Raw genomic sequence first — 14,185 nt, forward strand, 5'->3', positions numbered from 1 at the left:
ATAGATAGAGTAGACAGTCAGAGACTTTTTCACTGGGTAAAACAGAGTGTTATAAGGGGACATAAATTTAAGGTGAAGGGTGGAAGGTATAGGGGAGATGTCAGGGGTGAGTTCTTTACCCAGAGAGTGGTGGGTGCATGGTATGTGCTGCCTGTGGGAGTGGTAGAGTCAGAATCATTGGCGAACTTTAAGTGGCAATTGGATAGGTACATGGATGGGTGCTTAAGCTAGGATAAATGTTCGGCACAACATCGTGGGCCGAAGGGCCTGTTCTGTGCTGTATTGTTCTATGTTCTATGTTCTATTAGATATCTACCCAGTTTATCACCATTTTTAAATAATCTCTGTTTCACAAAAGAGGTTTCCCTCTTTGCCATTTGGGTGAGTGCAGCATTTACAATATTCCTCTCCATGTATTAAAACTTTAAGGATTATGCATCACCCGCACTCATCCTTAATTTGGCCTAGCATTTGAAACAGGAGATTCTTCCGAATGAGAATAGAAACTCCTCTACTTTTCGAATTAATGGATGAGAAAAACACCTGGCCGAATCCTCCCTGTTGCAACTTCAAATGCTCCTTATTAGTTAAGTGCATTTCTTATAACAAGGCTACATTGAACTACTCTTTTCTAAGGCTTGGCAGTATCTTTTTTTTTCTCTTAATTGGTGAATGAATTGGTGCACATTCCAGGTGCACCATTTAAACGAATGGCTAGCCATGATCGTCTGAAACAGTCCTTGACCGCGCCCCCGGGAAGAAGAACCCCACTCATAGCGCTCCGAGTGAAAACCATAAATAGCTCGTATAAGTTTAAAAATGCAACTTCCGAAACTACTAAATCAAACCTTCTCACAGCTATTTCTACAACATACCAGAAGCATAAATGAAAGGAGACTTTCCCCCTTGTCAGCAGGTGGTGCTCTTACCACCCATTAGCCCCACCATGACTCCTTCTCGCTGAAACCATACCCCCACCCTAGATAACGCAAAGTAAGAGAAAAATACCAACATCTTATAACAAGAAAGTTAAATGTGGGCATTCAATCTGTCCCCTCCATACTGTAATTCTAGGCACTCCTGGTAGAACAAAAAAAAAGATCTCTCCTCGCTTTCCCCCCATCCCAAACCAGAAAAGAAGGACAAAAGGAAATTAAAAAAGAAAACCCAGGGAAACAATATACGATGAGAAGGGAGAGGAGACAGAAAAAAGGGAAATAATTATGACCCCAACATATATTTTTTAAAAACCGAGAACACTCCCCAACAACCAGGTAAACCAGGCAAATTACAGACAAAAAACAAAATAAAATAATGTCCATATAATTCAAGTCAGTCTATTTTAAAGCATCCAAGAAGTCCTTTCCCTTTTCCGATGAATCAAAGTTGAACACAGACCCACCAGGGCTGAAACGCAGTATCGCCGGATATCTAACGGAATACTGGATATTCAAGTCCCTCAGCCGCCTTTTTACCCCATCAAAGGCCTTGTTCTTAGGAATCATGACCAGAGAGAAGTCCTGGGAAAGCATTATTCACGATCCTTTGTATATCAGAGCTTGAGGATCCTTTTCCAGTGCTTTAGAAGCTTCCAACATCATTTGTTTGTGTCTATAATGCTGGAGCTGCACTAGGACTGGGCAGGGTGCTGGTCTGATCCGGGCCTGTGCACTGCAACTCGGTCAGCCCATTTGACCCACACTCTGCCTACCTCGACTTCCAGCCTCATAAGCCATGGGAGCCATTGCTTCAAAAAGCTGATGAGCTGGCCTTCTTTATCCCGTTCGGGAAGCCCCAGCGAGGCCGTCGACCTGCTCCTCCAAGGCCCGCACTCGCCGTTCCAGGGCCTGAACCTGACCCGCCGAGGATTCCACTGTGCTCCGTTGCTCTGCCTCCACAACACGCTGTCCGAGGCGCTGGATCTCCTGGTCATGCTTCTGCAGCATAACCGAGATCAATTCAAGCCTGGCCTGGGTCTCCTCCATCAACGAATTGATCTTCTCTCGAAGTTTCACTGCCTCATGCTCCCTTCTCCTTAGTTATTTTCTTAACTGTTCCAAGCTGGTACTAAATAGTTGTAAGGGTCGAGAATTGGTTATTACCAACAAATTAAGCAGTAAAAGGAGGGTGAGTACCTCACTTGTGCACAGCTCAGCAAAGCAGACCTACTGGATCGCCGCTATCTTGAATCCCCCCACTCAAACAGCCTTTGACTTGCAAATGTAAGCTCCCTCTTGGCTGTCCGTGTGAGCATGGAGTTCAGCGTAGATCGAAGCACTGTGATCCTCTGCAGTTTAACCAGTGAAGGCCTGACAAAGTTTGCCTTTTCAGCTACTTTCAGACATGTCTCGAGCAAGCGTTGCTGCTCACCCGTCTGTCGCTTCTTACTGGCTGAATAGGAAATAACCAACCTCCTAGCATAGGTTTTAGCTGTTCCCCAAAGAATGGGTGGACCACTGGCCAAGACTGAATTAATATCTAAAAAAGCCCTGAAACAATTCAATAAACTTGCTATCCTGGAGGATGAAAGGATCCAGTCACCAGTGCCTCGAGCCTACCACAGTATCCTTACTCTTAACCATTAAATACACTAGGGCGTGATTGTACATGACTCCACCAAGCCCAGATGTGCTGCAGGGGTCAGAAAAAGATCAACCCTGGTATGGCATTTATGTGGGTTCAAAAAGAACGTGAAGTCCCTGCCAGTAGGGTGAAGTGCCTCCAAACATTCACCAACCCCAGTTCAGCACACAGATCCCTTAATTGTTTAGATCACAGAGCGGATATCGGTGGGCCTATGGACAATCTGTCTATCGTAGGGTCTGTGAGACAACTGAGATTCCCTCCTACAATAATATGTTGAGATGCAAGGTTAACCAGTCTAGAAAGTGTTTCTGTCAAGAATTGAGGGTGGGCCAGGGGACAGTAAACATTTAAGATCCCATATTCTTCCCCATTTATCAAAGCTTTAAGGATTTCAAATCTCCCGTGTGTGTCTTTAATGCACCGTAACAACTTAAATGGGAGATTCTTTATAACTAAAGTGGTCACCCCTCTACTATTCCTATTGAAAGATGAAAAATATACCCCGTCATACCCGTTGTGTTGCAGCATCAAATGGTCTGCATCATCCAAGTGTGTTTCTTGTAATAAGGCAACATTCACCCTCTCCCGTTTAAGGCTGGAAAGTACTCCTGACAGGTGAATGACTCCCCTTAATAATCCAGATACACCACTTTAACACATCATTAGCCATAACCTTCTCTCGCACCATTTAGACTCCAGAGAGGAAGAACCCGAACTATATATCGCTGAGCTTTAATGCAAAAGAATGCACAAAACCCAAAACTATTCAGACTAAAATAACTATAGCCAACAAATCTACAAAACTGACAAAAACTATGTACAGCAAAAACAGAAAAACAAAAAATCGCCAAAGGCACTGATTGAAGGAATTTAACCCCCCACCTTTCAAAGGGGGTACCTATACATCCCACAATCCTACTAACCATTCCAACCCCCTCTCAACCCCTACCAGCTAGGGTTGCACCACATACACCAACTACCCGGTAGAGGAACAAAAACACCAAGAGCAAGGTTAGTACTATAGACAAGTAAACTAAAAATAAATATGTCACCCACCCCTTAACGTAACGTAGAAATCAAAGATAAATACTCTATCCATCCTGGACATCATTTCACGCAACTTATTACCAGAAAGAAGACTCCACCAAGTCCTTTTCAAGAGAAGCAAACCCGAACAGCTCTGTCCTCTAGCCTATTCGGCCGTTCAACTTAAGTCAATGTGTCCACAAAGTTCTTCGCTTTCTCTGGCAAATCAAACAAATGTATGGATCCGTTATGATTGATCCGAAGCACCACTGGGTATCTCGGAGAATTCTGGATCCCAAGTTCTCTCAATTTTCCAATCTCCTCTTGACGCCATCGTAGGACTTCCTTTTCCAAACCACTGCTGCCAAGAAGTCCTGAAAAAACATGACCCTTGAGTCACCACATACCAATGCCCTATAATCCTTCCCCTGGGCTTTAGGGCTTCCATGACCTTCTGCTTGTCTTTATCATGATAGAATGTTACCAGGACAGGGCGTGGGCGCTGAACCACACCTGGCTTTCATGCCACGATCTGGTGGACTTTCAATTGTTATCCTTCCCTTCTCAACCTCCAAACCAAGGAATTCCAGGAACCACTTCTTGAAGAACTCCATTGGCCACCCATCTTCTGTCCTATCCAGTATGCCAACAATGTGTAGTTTCTTTTGAGATCGTCTACCAGATCCAACAGACGACGGACTTGTGTTTCCAGGGCTTCAGTCTGGCTCTTAGAGTCTTTCTCTGCCTCTACCCCTGCAGCCTGGTGCTGGAGCTTTTTCCCCAAGTCTTGCAGCATAGCAGATACAGGAGCCAGTTTTTCTTTGTTTTTTTTTTCCCCTGGATCTACTTATTCAGGACCTCACAAGATTTGGCCAGCCCCTAACCAGGATCTGGTGAGTAAGCAAGCCCACTGCTTCAGCCGGCTGGGCCATGGCCCCGGCCCCGGGTGAGCTTCCTCCTTTTTTTGGCATTCTCCAGCTGCAAGGACAAAGGTAAGGCAACATTTTTGGGTTTCTAGTTCCTTCCAGCTCACAGTAAAGTGCTTGGGATGGGTTCTACTTCTGTTGGGTTGGAGTTGCCGCGCAGAACCCAATAAACGCAAGCCTAACAGGGTGCCTCCATCTTGGATCCTCCCGATACTGTATTTTTAACAATTCTAAGACCAAATTAAATTGAGAATTTTTTAAATACCCTCTTTTCAAGCTGCATTTGTTCTCCTCTGTCTGAAGTATCCATTTCCCTAGGATTAACCTCAAGAACAGAAATAGCTACTGCTGCCTTTTCTCTATTATCACCCAACTTAAATCTCTGCACACTTCTTTGTTAGCAGGTGGTGACTGTCTCTTAGCCAACTCCTTCCATTTCTGCTTATTTCATTCCACTCACCTGTCCAGTTTTAGCTATGGATCTCCACGCATTGCTTCTCACATCACTGCATTGGAAGTCCTATGGGGATCTATTCTTGGTTCCTATAAGTTACCTTTCTGTGACTTTGTGCAGACAAGCAGCAGGCAAGCATTGGCAAGGAGAAAGAAGTAAAAGGATATACTTATGGAATTACATAAGAATTCCTGGGAGAAGGCTCAGTTCGAACATAAATGCTGGTGTAAACCAGCTTGGGATAAATGGCTTATGTCTATGCTGCAGACCTGTTCTAATTCTCTAGACCATAAGACCGAAGGAACAGAAATTAGGCCATTCAGCCCATCGAGTCTGCTCCACCACTCTATCCTGGTTGATAAGTTTCTCAACCCCATTCTCTCGCTTTCTCCCCATAACCCTTGATCTTCTTGATACTCAAGAACCTATCTATCTCAGTCTTAAATGTAGTCAAAACCTCCACAGCCTTCTGTGGCAATGAATTCCATAGATTCGCCACTCTCTGGCTGAAGAAGTTTCTCCATAGCGCCATTCTAAAATATCTTCCCTTTTCTCTAAGGCTATGTCCTCTGATCCTAGTCTCTCCTACCAATGGAAACAATTTCCCAATATCTACTCTGTCCAGGCCATTCAGTATTCTGTATGTTTCAATTAGATCCCCCCCCCCCCCAACCATCCTTCTAAACTCCATCACTTATAAACTTAGAGTGCTCAAATGTTCCTCGTATGTTAAGCTTTTCATTCCTGGGGCCGTTCTTGTGAACCTTCTCTGAATGTGCTCCAGGGCCAGTACATCCTTCCTGAGCTATGGTGCCCAAAACTTGCATAAAGGTTTAGTTATACCATAGAGTCATAGAGAACCAGTCATACAAAAAGGCCCTTCAACCCAAGTTATCAACATAGATAATGTAATGATATTAACACAAATTAAAGTTGTGAAAAATCAGGTAGAAAAATGCAACATCATTGAGAGATGGTTGTATAGCGATAATATCACTGAACTAACAACCCAGAGGCCTTGGCTAATTTTCTGGGTATATATGTTCAAATCCCATCATGGAACTAGTGGAATTTGAATTTGAAATAAAAGCTGAAATATAAAACTAGTCTCATTAATGTCAACTATCATTGCTATAAAATCCGATCTGATTCATTAATAGCCTTAAGGCAAGGAATTCTGTCGCCGTTACCTGGCCTAGTCTATATGTGACTCCAGATCTCCAATACTGTGATTGACTTTTAATTGAAATGGCAAAACCTACTGCCCTGTTCAAAGGCATATTACGATGGGCAACTAATCTGGCTTTACCAGCAATGTCCACATCCTATGAAAGAATAAAAACAAATGCACTAAGGCTCTTTAGCAGACCCTTTCAAACCCACGACTTCTACTTTCTGGAAGGTCAGAGGCAGCAGATAAGGTGACTATCGCGCCTTCAGGCTCCCCTCCAAGATACACATCATCCTCGCGTGAAACTATATAATTGTACCAGTATTACTGCTAGGTCATCATCTTGGAACTCCTTATCTAACAGCATGGTACAAGTATCTTCACCATGCAAGTTGCAGTGATTACAGAAGTCACTTAACCATCTTGAGAGGCACTAAAGGTGGATAATAGAAGCAACATTGATGACACAAAATTTATCTCAAAAATGGGTTAAGAGTCAGCTGAAATTTACAGGGAGGGGAGGATAGAAGGTTAATTGGAGGGGACTGGAATAGTTGACCATTGGATTGATGTTTCAGCAGCAGATCAGCTAAGTTAAGGGTGAATGTGAGGTATGTCATACAAATACTTAAATGGTCTTTAATGCAAAAGAAAAATGTGTTTGGAATGGAAAGGCTGCTGACAGCCTGGTTCAGCGTGAGATAGTACCCAGAGTGTGGAGCAGGAGATGATGGTATGAGTCATCTCAATGTTTAGTTATAGGAAATAGTGGCTCATCCAAGATTGGTTGTCAGATAAATGGTCTTACAAATAGGGGTGGAGGAATTGATTTATGACACAAAAAAAACCATTTGGTCCAACAAGTATATACCAGTATATAATGGTCTACATGATCATTCTCCAACTTCTTATCAACATAGCCTTTCAACTTTTATTTTCATATGCTATTTTGCCTCACTTATTCTGTGCAGTGATATGTTCCATTTTCTTACCAATTTTTGGGTAAAAAGTTTTCTTTTATCAGTTTCCAGTTGAATTTGTTACTGACTGTTACATTCAAAGCTTCTAGCTTAGTACTTCTTGTAAGCCAAAATATTTCACTGTGTCTACTCTCGCATGCCCCTTAACATAAGAACCATAATTAGGTCAACCCTCGACCTTTTGTTTTCCACAGAAAAGTACTCCAGTATGTTCAGCTTTTCATAATACATAGATGTTCTCAACTCTAGTATCACCGTTGTCGCTCTTTCTGTACCTTCACCAAAATTTAAAAATGTAGACCAGGACTTTGCACATTAACCTCCCCATTGAAAGGCAAATTGTAGTCACATCATGCAGTGTCATGTTGTTACAATTGATCCTTGGGTTGAAACCTATGCTCACTAAAGAGGTTGACAAGTGAAACTTTCAAGTCTGGCAGTGGCAGGCAATAGCGAACTGACATAATGGAAAGTAAAATTGGACAGGATATATAACAGATGGCAATTCACCACTTTCTGTTTTATGCTTCTATTGAGATTCTGTCCTGCGTCTGAGATGATGTGTTGAAGTGATACTTATACTCATTCATGCTTGTTGCAATATTTAGTCCCCCTATCCGATTGAGGGGGAGATAGTGGATTAGTTGTACTGCCACTGGACTTGTAATAAACCCTTGCTAATTCTCTGGGAGCATGTTTTGAATCCCACATGGCAGCTGTTAGGATTTCAATTATATTTAAATTCCATCATTAGTAATGATAATCATGAAAGCTATCATAGATTGTCATAAACATGTATCTAGTTCTTTAGTGTCCTTATAAGGAAATAAAATCTTCCATCCTTACCTGGTCTAGCCACCTGTCCAGATTCACAGCAATGTGGCTGTCTTTTATCTGCCTTCTGATATGACATTTCCAATGATGCCCATATCTTCTGAAAGGATTTTTTAAAATGCTGTGTCAATGTCATTTGTTAGTAAAGCCAAAACAAATCTGGTATCAATGCAAAATAATTGAATTGAAATCTGTGTGTAAATAATGTAGAACTTAAGACTGTTACTCTTCCTTAACTGGGGTAACTTGCTCCCCACAGACTGTAACACAAGCTAAATGCAGTTCACAAAATGAGGTAAGTACATGAGTTGAAGCCATTCAACTATAATAAAAAAATTTAAGTATTTCACTCAGCCATTTTAGAATGGTATACTGCTAATGATCATTGATCCCTCTTAAATTTTGTGTGCTTTTGTAAATTGCAAAAATCACTTCTGTTCTGCCTTTCACTTTGATTAAACGCCCAAGACTACCTAATGCCTAGCAATAAATGTTAATTGCATTAAATGTAAACTTTGTGATCACCCCTTCTGCTGCTGGTTATCTAATATGCACAATTATTTCAAACATATTTCACATCCTCTGTGCAAGGCGTTGAATTGATGGATAGTACAACTTAACATGTTGATTTTAATTGCATTGTTTTTATATTTTATTCAATGTAACTCTTGAGGCTGACTATACGATTGTCTATAGCTGTATTAGCTTAGGAAGTAAATTTGGTTTCAAAATCTGCTGTGCTCTTGTCTCTGTAAACTGTACCAGTACTTTTGTCTATTACATACAAAACAATGTGTCCTCAATGTTTTGTTTAGAATATGATGTGTGCTTGTACCCAATTTTCTTTGAATTGAAGTTCAGATGTATTAAATGCAGGCCTATGTTCTAAATGCATGATTTTATATTGGCAATTTCCAATCCTTATAATGCGAACATCATTTCTGAATAACTGGTATTCTATAATCTGACATAGGATTAATTTTATACATTACTACTTAAGGGAATAAGCAGCCTTTTGGGTAAGGTTTACAGTTTACTGACCTCAAAGTAAAGAAATTAATTTTTTTCATCTGAAGAAATTTGTAAATGGTATCAACTAGATATCATGAACCATTGCCAGAAATCCCTGCAGCATTGTGCCTATTGCATTATTCTTCAAAATTGACATAACAAGAAACCTGAATGAGAAATGGTGTTTGTGTGTGTCTTAAGATGCTGTATTGAATTATTGGTGTGTGAAGAACATTGTCATTTATATGCCAGTAATAATTATTGTGTGAAATTGAAATGTAAATTAATGATTTCAAGAGTGGATGTTTTGCTAAGAGCTGGCAACTTTATAATGGGCAAATTTAGTAACAGGCCTTTACTGATCCAAGACTGCATTTCTTTTTGAAATGAATATGTGCTTAAAATAATTCTTTAATTGGGGAGTTACTCTTACTCCACAGTAGTGTTGGCTTTTTCTAGGCATGAGTGCCAAGGTGATTCTGAGCATCTGTCTTCAGCTATCAAAGGGATTCTTTACTGATGCCCTCGGGTGGATTGTCAATGACTGCAGTCTTACTAAAATAATCTTGGTTGTTTCTGCTGCTTCAAGGATCTTTAAAAATGTACTATGTACATCCGAAAACATAATATAAAAGAATAACAATACTGCATACAGTGTATTGTGGAATCTAGATATCTGAAATAAAAACAAAATGTTGGAAATATTCAGCATATCCAACAGCAACTGTGGAAAGAATTATTATTGACCTGAAAATGTAACTTTGTTTTTATCCCACAAATGTTGCCTGGTTTACAGATTATTTCCAGAAAACCGAATATGCAAGAAGCAGTGGGAAAAACAGTGAAGGCTAAGCAGACAAAGGGTTGGCTTACAGAAAGAAAAAAGTAATTTGCTAGCCACATGTTTTCACAAAAAGAGAAACTAGAAAGGCAAATTGTGTAAAAGCTTAGAAAGTATAGAGAAAAGCATGAGAGAGAGAGAGAGACTGAAAGTCAGAAAATACTAGCCCGGGAGAAATTGGAAGAAATTTTAAGGGAGAGAGCTAACTAACATTAAATGTGACTTGGATGTTGTCATTAAGTTCAGTTATCATTCAAGGCAATTCTGTTTCCCATTTAAATTAATTTTCTTTATTCACTTGTAGCTTTTCCCTTAATCTCATGAAGCATTAATTAAGTTAGAAAACATTTGTGAGGTTAGTCAATTTAATTGTTCCTTCTGATTTCTGCTTTTCTAGGCATACGCATCAGGATGCGACATAGTGATTCTTGGAAGTGATTTTGAATGTGTTCAGATCATCCCTGGTGCTAAACATGGCAATATCCAAGTGGGCTGTGTGGAGTGCTCCCTTCAGCAAGGCAGAGTATGATAATTTTATTGGATTAGTCCTAGTAATGTATTCGATGGAGGGTTGTACCCTATTTTTGGGTTCCAATATGCTGCTTTGCCTTGTATACAGAACTGTTCTAGTCGAATTTTATCAGTCCATAATCCAGTTAATTTTTAAAAAAATTAATGTATATTTTAGGATTGTGCGTTATCTGAGAATTGTGTAATATTTTAGCACTATTTCTAAGAGTTCCAGTTGAACTCTAGGGGCACCTCCTTTAAGTCCAAAGAGTTTAACTATGGGTGTGCAGAAACAGGGATGCGGAACAGCCACATGCCTTAATCGGTACTGATGACATTTAACCAGATAAAGCCACAGTTTACCTGAGTAAGCAACTGTTAAACTTGGTTCTGTTTGAACAGTTAAATTTGAACCTACAAAGTATTTGTCTAGTGTTATCTGTGTGAATAGCGGGTATAAAGTATTCCTTATAAGAGGCATTGTGAGCTGTTCAGTTTACCATAAAATGTCATAATTCTGCTGACAACAGCATGGATCTTCTGTGTTGAGTGATGTTTTCATGAATTGGTATTGCCAAATGCATTTAACTTGATTGGATCACAAGCATCTGCATTTATATGTATGTGGTCTTGTACTTTGTTCAGGAAAAACCTTCCAGCAGTTGTTTCTTGTCTCCTGATCAGTTATACAAAGACACAATCATAGAAACCACAATATGCAGCTGACTTTTTTTTTCTAATGAAATAATTACTGTTTAGTGCAGTGAATCATTGAAAGTTTAATTTCAAATAGATATAAGGAATGTGCAACAAAATCACAAGTTAAACCACAATGACGTTTCATAGCATGATGCGCACTGAAGTGAAATTGTAGTGCTGGAAATTAGGGTGACCTCTATTATGTACATATGACTCCAGGAACTTGAGATCATTGAATAAATAGCTTTCATTGTGTCATTTTTAGATTGCCGCTTCTTATGGGAACACTGTTTGCATCTTTGAACCATTACCTGTAAGCCATTACAAAAGAAAACTTGTAAGTATCCCATCCTTTTAAAGAAAAAATATGCAGTGTAACCCTTTGTTAATGTTCATTTAAGGGTGATACACGAACTTTAAATCCAGAAAATGAGCTCTTCCAGATTTAGGTCAGGACTTTTCCATTTGAAGTTTGTGGTAAGTAAATTTCATGGTCTCATTTCTGTCGTAGCACAGGGTGCATTCTCTCACGCAATCAGGTGCTTCTTTCCTCATTGGTTGTTTAAGGAATATATTGAGGATATTATTTAGCAAATCATATTCTGAGTAAGCTGGAGGTGTTCACTATTGATGGGATCTTCTGGCCGCCAAGGTTCTGGTGCAATACATAAAGTCCATCTGGACATTGCAATCTAGAAACTACCCCTCACACTATGGAGGTCATCTCTAAACTCCAACCAGTTGGCTCAGAAAAAAAATAAGCTAGCTCCCTGCTTCTTGGAGACAAATTGTTGGAGATAACATTTGTCCTCTTTCTGGGTGACAGTAAAGGAGTCCACCCCACTAAACCCAGGCAGCCTGGTTAGGCACTAATGGCGGTCAGGAAACCTCCAGAAAGAAGAGGCAACCGTATGAATCCCTCAACAACATTGCTACCTTTGAAGAGGAAGCCCGTGCATCCTCAAAGGATCCACAGGCAACACATTAATCTGCATCCTCCACCAGTATAGAGGCTTTTACTTCAGTGAGTACAGGAACATCAGCCAACTGTACCAGAGTCATTACAAGCTGAAACAAAAGATGGAGGAAAACTTCCATCTTCTCACTACTATGCTGGCTGTCGTACACAATTGTTCATTTGCCTCCATGGAAGAGGGAGCTGCTACCTTGGGGACCCAGGTCCAGCAGAATGCTTAGTGCCAAGAATGTTCTTGAACCTACACTCCATTGCTCTAGCTTTGGTTGCTCAGCATCATCAGCAAAGCAAATGGGGACAAGGCACTTCGACTTGATTCCAGCTGCTCCTTACTCTCAGACAGACAGTGTTAGCAGCAACCAGGAACCTGTAGGGAGGAGGAACAACACACTAGAACCCCTAAAGCAGCTTCCTCGAATGCTCCGGGCATGCCAAGTCCCTCCATTTCGTCTGCATCCAGAATGCGCGTACCCCCCAATGCTGTATGTATAAGCTATGTTACAAATTCCTATGGGAGCAATGCACTTACCAAAATCTCACCTTCATGAGTTCTGTGGTCTGTTCCACTATAATCCTGGTGGAAGCATGAGAACAGTTGTCTGTCTGTGCTGTTCGTGTAGGTGTCAAGGACTAGCTTTAGAGGAGCTACTCTGTTTCCCAGGAGCCATCTATGTAAAGGCTAATGATCTCAGAAAGAGGTAGGCACATGTGAGAATACTAGTCTGTATGAGTCATGATGACTCTAGGATATGTAGCACACACCTCCTAAAATGTGGCTTTGGGTTGCAAATTAATTTAATATAGAGGGAAGACCACCATGTGATAATTCCGCTCCACCCCAAAGCCCCCCTTCCACCTCACAGCCCATAGCCTTGTAGACTTGCTTCTCATCTTGGAAAGGGAAATTCTGCCATTTGTTTTAAGCTTTAATCTAGATCAGTTTTAATACGCTGGAAAACAATGTTTTTCAAAATCATTGGAAGGCCCTTTTATCCTTTTGCATTTTGTTAATATCCAAAGACAAGAGTAGACTTTGCGGCTTTAAAGAACAAATCTAGAAGGGAAAGTCATGGTAAGAAGTAAGCCAAGACCTCACAAACCTCTTCCTCATACTAACGATTTAAAGAGGAACCTTTAAGGGACTCGGTGCATACTGTTCATACAAAATTCTTCACTTAAATCAAAATCTGTAGTTGTGCTGAACCTGCTTTAGTTTTAAAGAGGGAATGAAATGAAACACACAAAAATTTCAGTGAAATATTCCACCTTTTCTCCAAATCAAGTAACTATCAGCCAACAAGCTGATGTAGTATCAGAGAAGGGAAAAGTCAGTAAGGTTTCCAGTACCAGGGCACTGATTAATATTCAAATGTGCACTGTGTTCTGGATCTTTTGAGTTAATTATATATAATTATGTGACAAATACACCGAAGTGGAGAGGCTGGGTCACCATAATATAATGGGTGTGCAGAATTCTGAGGCAGAAGTTGAATAAAAATGATGAATTTGAACAAATTGTCCTGGTCATAAGAGGTTTTAGACCTGTAGTGAGTGTGTTAATGGTGGACTTGTTCCAACTGCGCATTAACTCAGCATCGCAGTTCACCAACTGACTTCCTTAACTAGAAAATTTGAGAATTACGCTGAGACAAGTCAATCATTATTTCAAAACCAACAAAACGGAAATCAGTAAGAGTGCCTTCAGCTCTTATTTCCACATTATAGTCTTCCTCAAAAATGAGAGATGATCTAAGCTGTTATCTCCAATTTGTAGTTGTGCCAGGTTCTTGTACAGTGCTACTTTCAGTTGAAGCTAGTATGATTGTGTTGTCTTTTAGTATAACATAGCAGTCACTATCAGTGGTATTTTCTTGATGAAGCAAGTATAGGGTTAGGATTACAGCAGTGTATCTATACTGCTGTAACTTATTAGTTGCTGATCAGTTGCAGATCAAATCTATTTTACCTGACTAAGCAGATGTCCTGAAATTAATCTTTGATAAGGTTTTTTGGAAACTGCTCGAACTGAAATGCATTCAACATATTGTATGAAAATGAATGTAACTTGACCCAGTATTAACCATTATGAAGTACAGGCACATAGTGATCCCAGCATCTCGCTTCAAATATCAAAGTGCCAGAAGAGAGTCACTTTTGGTGCACTATTAATG

General features: G+C 40.3%; 1 protein-coding gene across 6 annotated transcripts in view; it reads left to right on the forward strand.

Moving 5' to 3' along the window:
- dmxl2 (Dmx-like 2) overlaps positions 1–14,185 on the forward strand; it is a 141,501-nt gene that overhangs the window by 17,175 nt on the left and 110,141 nt on the right. For all 6 annotated transcript variants that reach the window (XR_006309475.1, XM_043677366.1, XM_043677364.1 and 3 more), the window contains exons 2-3: positions 10,227–10,352; positions 11,304–11,375. Coding sequence is in view for 5 of the 6 variants with exons in the window: in XM_043677366.1 (XP_043533301.1) it covers positions 10,227–10,352; positions 11,304–11,375 (198 nt within the window). In the remaining variant the exon portion in view is untranslated. The remainder of the gene's footprint in view (positions 1–10,226; positions 10,353–11,303; positions 11,376–14,185) is intronic.

Source organism: Chiloscyllium plagiosum, chromosome 36, assembly GCF_004010195.1.
Source record: "Chiloscyllium plagiosum isolate BGI_BamShark_2017 chromosome 36, ASM401019v2, whole genome shotgun sequence".
Lineage (NCBI taxonomy): Eukaryota > Metazoa > Chordata > Chondrichthyes > Orectolobiformes > Hemiscylliidae > Chiloscyllium > Chiloscyllium plagiosum.